The sequence below is a fragment of the Colossoma macropomum genome, unplaced genomic scaffold (assembly GCF_904425465.1).
Source record: "Colossoma macropomum unplaced genomic scaffold, Colossoma_macropomum, whole genome shotgun sequence".
Lineage (NCBI taxonomy): Eukaryota > Metazoa > Chordata > Actinopteri > Characiformes > Serrasalmidae > Colossoma > Colossoma macropomum.
This window is the reverse complement of record NW_023494798.1, coordinates 36,002,125-36,009,624: the sequence shown is the minus strand read 5'-3', so window position 1 is coordinate 36,009,624 and position 7,500 is coordinate 36,002,125. Positions and strand designations below refer to the sequence as shown.

The 7,500-nt window shown below is 47.4% G+C and overlaps 1 protein-coding gene across 1 annotated transcript in view; it reads left to right on the top strand.

Moving 5' to 3' along the window:
* LOC118818457 (SPHK1 interactor, AKAP domain containing) overlaps window positions 1-7,500 on the top strand; it is an 87,317-nt gene that overhangs the window by 28,247 nt on the left and 51,570 nt on the right. The window contains 1 exon segment of the mRNA XM_036585717.1: window positions 1-48. This exon segment is cut by the window's left edge and continues 60 nt beyond it. Within this exon segment, the coding sequence (XP_036441610.1) occupies window positions 1-48 (48 nt within the window).

Below are 7,500 nucleotides of genomic sequence, written 5' to 3'. Positions count from 1 at the left end.
CTCTGCAGAGTCGGCTTCCTGGAGGACCAACACGAGGGGGGCTGCACTGTGAGTCACTGAGCTTTTATGAATCCTTCAGCCTTTTTCCCCCTTAAATAAATGAAAGAGACCTGCAGAGCAAATCATCACACGGCTGCGTTCTCACACGGCTGCGTTCCCACACGGCTGCGTTCTCACACGGCTGCGTTCTCACACGGCTGCGTTCCCACACGGCTGCGTTCTCACACGGCTGCGTTCTCACACGGCTGCGTTCCTACACGGCTGCGTTCTCACACGGCTGCGTTCCTACATGACTGCGTTCTCATACGGCTGCGTTCTCACACGGCTGCGTTCTCATACGGCTGCGTTCCTACACGGCTGCGTTCTCACACGGCTGCGTTCTCACACGGCTGCGTTCCTACACGGCTGCGTTCTCACACGGCTGCGTTCTCACACGGCTGCGTTCTCATACGGCTGCATTTTCACACGGCTGCGTTCTCACACGGCTGTGTTCTCACACGGCTGCGTTCCCACACGGCTGCGTTCTCACACGACTGCATGCTGCAGCTGTCAGTCGCATTAAAAGGCACAGAACGATAAGCTCAGCTTTAGTTTGCTCCTCTGTTTCTGCTGATGGTGAGAAGGTAGGTTGTGTTCACTCTCCGGCTCTCGTTACTCGCTGTGGTGTTCCGTCATCTGTTGAAGATTCAGTGCTGTGATACTAAAGTCTTCCACAGCGCTCCTGCTTTTCTGCCTGTGTTTATCCACCACTATGCTAATGAAAGGGATGTTCCTCATTTCGTAACCTTCATTGAATTTATTGAGGGATTAATTAATGGATACTGTGGCGTGTGCCCGTCCACTGGGCCCCGATGGCGGCCGCCAGAGCCAGCAGGAAGGCGGGGCCCGAGCTCAGAGCATGAACGAAGCCCGATGAGGACGGCAAGAGAGGAACAGTGCGAGTGAGAGGGGGACGCGCCCGAGCCCCAAGCCTGCAGTGAGGCCACGTTAATTAGCCTCACATTTGATCCAGGCAGACGAGCTGCGAGCAGGGGGTGGTGACGAGGAGGCGGAGCAAAGCTCTCGTTCCCTCTCGGTGAAGCCCGGGCTTTGTGCTCCGTCCCCCGCTCACTCGTGGTGTTCCTCTCCCCGCCGTCCTTGTCGGCCTTCATCCCCAATCTGAGCTCGGGCCCCGCTTTCCTGCCAGCTCTGGCGGACGCCATCAGGGCCCGGTGGACGGGCACACACCACAGATACATTCTAATTCAGCCCACTAAAGCTGCTTAAGCATAGACATAGACGCTGCGTTGGCTGCTTCGGCCTGTTGCTGCGGTGCATCAGTGCATCCACCGTATTGGTCGGGGCAAGACTGGCCTGTAAACAAATACAAGTAAACAAGGTGGCTGCATTTTTTCTGGATAAAAAGCACTATAACGTTTATATTTCTCAACTGATTTCACTGAGTCGATTTTATATTCATATATTAAGTTAATGATGTACATGAAGTGCAAAAAAAAAGGTTTTGTCTCCAGAATCTCCACAGTTCTGAGAGGAGTGTGTATTAGCATTAGGCTCACATGAACTGAATTAATAATGTGGTGGAAATAACTCACTGTGATAAGGAATTATAAACTCATGTTCATCAAGCATGGGTTTCTTGCTTGATACTTGTGGGACGTGGCTGAAGTTCTACTTTAAATGAAGCAGTAGGTACCTTAATAGTGCGCCGGCACCGGAGCGTAACTACAGCGCCATTTAAGGTGGAACGAAATATTTAAATAAGAAGCCGGCGAATATGAAGCCAACTTCACTTTTCCGTCTACATCCCCATCGTTTCGGCTTTTCTTGTTCTCCTTCACTATGAAACACTGGAAAAAAGAGTCTGTAAGTGCTAATATTTGACTAATTGACAGAAAAAAAATCCCCTTCTTAAAGCTGCTTCCCACTGCTAGTCAGCTAACTACAGTCAGATTCATCATATGTAGAAATGTCAAAATATTATTAATCATGCAACCTTAGTGTGGTTCTGTATGGTTCTGTATGCCTTTCTCTAAGTATGTGTAAGTCTGTTTTGCTAAATATGGTTTAGAAATGCACCTGGTTCTGTGTGGTTCTGTATGTAGTTTTATACAGATATGTAGGACTATTCTTTTGCTAAATAGGGTCTAGAACTGTCCCGGTTCTGTGTGGTTCTGTGTGTAGTTCTGTGTCTAATGCAGGACTGTTCTTTTGCAGCAGCTCTAACTCTCAGTATGCTCCTCTAACACAAAGACTCCACGCTGTGATTTAAACCCACACACACCAGCTGCCTCACACACACTGCTGCCAAATCACTCACACACACACACACATTCACACGCACACACACACACACACACACACACACACACACACACACACACTCTCACACACACACGCTCACACACACATTCACACACACACTCACTCACACTCACACACACATTCACACGCACACACACACTCACACACACACATTCACACACACACACACACTCACACACACACTCACTCACACAGCAGAGCAGCTTCAGCATCTCCTGCTTACAGTACACCTTTGAACATCTCACCACCTTCCATCACCTCACCGTCACCATCATCTCACCATCACCTTCACCATCAACACCATCATCCCCTGTTCTCTCTCCAGTCCATACAGTCCCCGTTCAGCCTACAGCACTTAAGCCCCATCCATTTAGCCTACAGCACTTTAGCCCCTCCCATTCAGCCTACAGCACAAGCCCCACCCATTTAGCCTACAGCAGTTTAGCCCCACCCATTCAGACTACAGCAGTTAAGCCCCACCCATTCAGCCTACAGCACTTTAGCCCCAGCCATTCAGCCTACAGCAGTTTAGCTCCGCCCATTCAGCCTACAGTAGTTTAGCTCCACCCATTCAGTCTACAGTAGTTTAGCTCCACCCATTCAGTCTACAGCAGTTTAGCTCCACCATTCAGCCTTCAGCACTTTAGCCCCACCCATTCAGCCTACAGCAGTTCAGCTCCACCCATTCAGGCTACAGCAGTTTAGCTCCACCCATTCAGTCTACAGCAGTTTAGCTCCACCATTCAGCCTTCAGCACTTTAGCCCCACCCATTCAGCCTACAGCAGTTCAGCTCCACCCATTCAGGCTACAGCAGTTTAGCTCCACCCATTCAGCCTACAGTAGTTTAGCTCCACCATTCAGCTACAGCAGTTTAGCTCCACCATTCAGCTACAGCAGTTTAGCTCCACCCATTCAGGCTACAGCAGTTTAGCTCCACCCATTCAGGCTACAGCAGTTTCGCTCCACCATTGAGCCTTCAGCACTTTAGCCCCACCCATTCAGCCTACAGCAGTTTAGCTCCACCCATTCAGTCTACAGCAGTTTAGCTCCACCATTGAGCCTTCAGCACTTTAGCCCCACCCATTCAGCCTACAGCAGTTTAGCTCCACCCATTCAGCCTACAGCACTTTAGCCCCACCCTTTCAGCCTACAGCACTTTAGCCCCACCCATTCAGCCTACAGCAGTTTAGCTCCACCCATTCAGTCTACAGCAGTTTAGCTCCACCATTGAGCCTTCAGCACTTTAGCCCCACCCATTCAGCCTACAGCAGTTTAGCTCCACCATTCAGCTACAGCAGTTTAGCCCCACCATTCAGCTACAGCAGTTTAGCCCCACCCATTCAGCTACAGCAGTTTAGCTCCACCATTCAGCTACAGCAGTTTAGCTCCACATCAGCTACAGCAGTTTAGCCCCACCCATTCAGCTACAGCAGTTTAGCCCCACCCATTCAGCTACAGCAGTTTAGCTCCACCATTCAGCTACAGCAGTTTAGCTCCACCATTCAGCTACAGCAGTTTAGCCCCACCCATTCAGCTACAGCAGTTTAGCCCCGCCCATTCAGCTACAGCAGTTTAGCTCCACCATTCAGCTACAGCAGTTTAGCCCCACCATTCAGCCTCTATTACGAATACACGGATTAAGGAACTCTAGAACTTAATGCTGCAAAGCTTTAACCATCACTGTAAATAAATAACTACTACATAAAGTTAAGATCCTGAATAGACTATTAAATGAAATAAGCTTCATATAAAACCAGAGGAAAAACAATCACATCAACAGGTTCTCTGTGCCTCATTAACCACACGGCCATATCTACACAAACACCACACAAACAATACACATCACACAGACATGAGTGTGGATCACTGCGTTCCCTCCGTTATATAATCCTATCCCTCTTTCTGAGTGTGATATTCCTGAAATAGTGTAATTTCGGACAGTATCTTTCTTAAACTGCCGCTCTGTAATGGTACTGAATGCAGTCCAGCAGCGATGCTGACCGCCCTAAAATGGTGGCACCGTTACTTTAAAATAAATAATTTATTTTGTCAGGGACCCCCAGGGGTCCAAGAGGTTAATCAGACCCCAGACTCCCTCAGATCCCACTGTATTTCTCCCCCTGCAGCCGAGGAGTTTCACTGTGATTCTCAGCGCCACAGTGAGTTTATTATGACCAGAACACTCCACAAAACCTGCTCTCTCTCTCTGTTCTCTCCTTATCTCGCTCCATCTCTGTTCCTCTCTTCCTGTCTGTTTAAACACTGACTGAGAGACACTCGTTTATCACACAGGAGCACAGTCTCTCTATCTCTCTCTCTCTCTCTCTCTCTCTCTCTCTCTCTCTCTGAGTTAAAACAGGCCTCATGCATGATTTAGAATAAAAACATTTATCCTGTCTTCCCTCTTCTTTCTGCATTTCATCTTTTGTTCTTTCAGTATATTCCCTCACTTCTTTCTCTCTTTCTTTATTTGTTTCTCTGATCTTTTTGAGATGGCCAGATAGAGGAGATGATCAGGTGAGGAAGATGGTCAGATGGTGGGAATAGTCAGGTGGTGGTGGACAGGTTCAGGTGGAGGAGATGGCCAGATGATGGCGACGATCAAGTGGGGAAGGTGGTCAGATGGTGGAAATAGTCAGGTGGAGGAGATGATAAGGTGGTGGAGAGGGTCAGGTGGTGGACATGGTCATGTAGAGAAGATCATCAGGTGGTGGAGATGTTCAGGTGGTGGACGCGGTCAGGTGGTGGACATGGTCAGGTCGAGAAGATCATCAGGTGATGGAGACGGTCAGGTGGTGGACATGGTCAGATAGAGAAAATCATCAGGTGATGATGGTCTGATGGTGGAGATGTTCAGGTAGAGAAGATGGTCAGGTGGTGGAGCTGGTCAGGGGGAGCAAATGATCAGGTGGTAGAGATGAAGATGGTCCGGTGGTGGAGATGGTCAGATGTGCTGTAGATGATTCTGTTGTGATTTCATGTCAGTTTAGGGTTGAAGAACACATTTTTAGAAGGTTATTTGTAGGAAAGTTCAGATCTGCGTTAGATGATCAGGTGGGGAAGTTGGTCAGGTGGTGGACATGGTCAGGTGGTGGAGAGGGTCAGGTGGAGCAAATGATCAGGTGGTAGAGATGAAGATGGCCCGGTGGTGGAGATGGTCAAATGTGTTGTAGATGATTGTTGTAATTTCTGTAGGACTTCGGTATGCTACTATATGGTTCTGTAGAGGGTCCCATACGTTTCTGTGTCATTATGTAGGGTTTTATGTGAGTCTCTATGGTTTTACAGGGTTCTGAATGATTCGCTAGGGTTCTGTATACTTCTATAATGTCCTACAGGTGTCTGATTTCGTAGGGTTCTGTGTTTTCTGCGCTGGGCTGTGCAAGGAATCATACAGAAACACCTGGGAAAACATTCTTGATCTGCTACATTTAACAGTTTAATGAAAAACCCACAGACAAACCCCAGCGTTCTCGGACTGTCACACAGAAGTGAGTCGAGTAAATGAAGCTTGAGCGGAGCAGAAGAACCGCAGAAGGTCCTCAAAAGCCCAGAGGAGCCGATACAGACACTGAGAACAAGAGAGAGACATTTCAGGGCTCATTGTTTGCCGCTGGAAGCGACCAGAACGATTCACTTTGCCCTGAGAGGTGTGAAAGAACCTCGTGAATAGGTGCAGAACGGTGGATCTAACACAGACAAAAGGGAGACGGATCAGTATCAGTTAACAATAGGACACTCAACCAAACTCAGTCTGCAGCCCACAGACTCTCAGAAGAGGCTGCATCCTCAATCAGAGGATAATAAGCACTTTCAGAGGGAGGCTGTTTGGACAGGAAGCCTTTTAGGATCAGAAATAAAGAGAGACTGAAAGAATGAGAGAGAGAAAGGACACCTGGGACACAGTGTAGTACAAAACACTTCCTTATTAAACAGATCCGGCTCCAAAATCTGATACATGTGATCTTATCAAATGAATCCTGTATTAATTCACCAGATTATCCCCTTAAAATCCCAGGCTTATTACATACTAAGGGTGCTTTCACACCTGCGTTGTTTAGTCCAGACCGTTACACCTGCAAAATAACAGGTGTAAGATGTGTCTCGTAGCACTGTCCCTGACCGAAGGACCAAAATTTGGTCCGACCAAAAGAGGTGGTCTCAGTCCGGATCAAACTGAGCCATGGCTGTGTTCGTCTGCAGTGTGAAAACCCCTTTTTGGATGGTTTGGACTTTCTGAACAATTACAGGAAGTTGAGGCAGGATATCGTCACCCGTTAAAGAACAGAAAAAGACAAAGAACCAGGAGGGAAATGAAAATCACAGCAAGAGGAGGAGACCAAATATTTAACTGTAATTTTGTCCAATAAAAAAGGCAAAAGAAACGCTATGTACTTCATTGGTCCTACAAGGGAAATGTGTCATTTTGCTGCCTAACTATGCCCAATCAGGGAGAAGCAGCGCCGCCTGGGGCAGTGGGGGGGTTAAGTGTCTTGCCCAAGGGCACAACCAGGTATACCTAGGACTTGAACCCACAACCTTCTGGTTGATGGCTCAGTCCTCCTACCACTAGGCTACCGGCCACCCCAATGCTGAAACTCATCCCTTATTCTCTGAGAGGATGAGAGAGAGAGGAAATTCATTTTTGTCAGTGTCCAGTACAGGGAGACGCAGCCCATGTAGGTGATGACCACAGGACCCAAAAAGGGTTCTGCTATTGTTACAAACTTGATGTTGTAACAATAGAAAAACATTTTTGGTGCTATATAGAACCATATACAACACATTCTCCATCATTCTGCAGAACCATTTCACCATGAAAAGAACAGTAACGTCTCTGTTACTCAAAAGAGCTGAAAGCCATTTTGTACTTCACTGCATAAAATATGAAATATGGATTAATAAAAATCTGAGACACCTTCTGAAGAAATGTTTTTAGAGGAAGGTGATGAGGAGCCTCTGGCAACGAAGCGCAGGCAGCTCCGCATAATTCACCCTGAATAACTAATCAGAGGACATGTGGGAGTAACAAATATATACACACTTATATATACAGTCATACTCGAATGTTTATGCACCCCTGGTCAAATGTACTAAGTAAGTTAACTCAGTCCTCTACAGAGAGCACACTGTGACTGTAATGCGCAATTACTGGTTTTATTTAAAAAAAAAAGTGA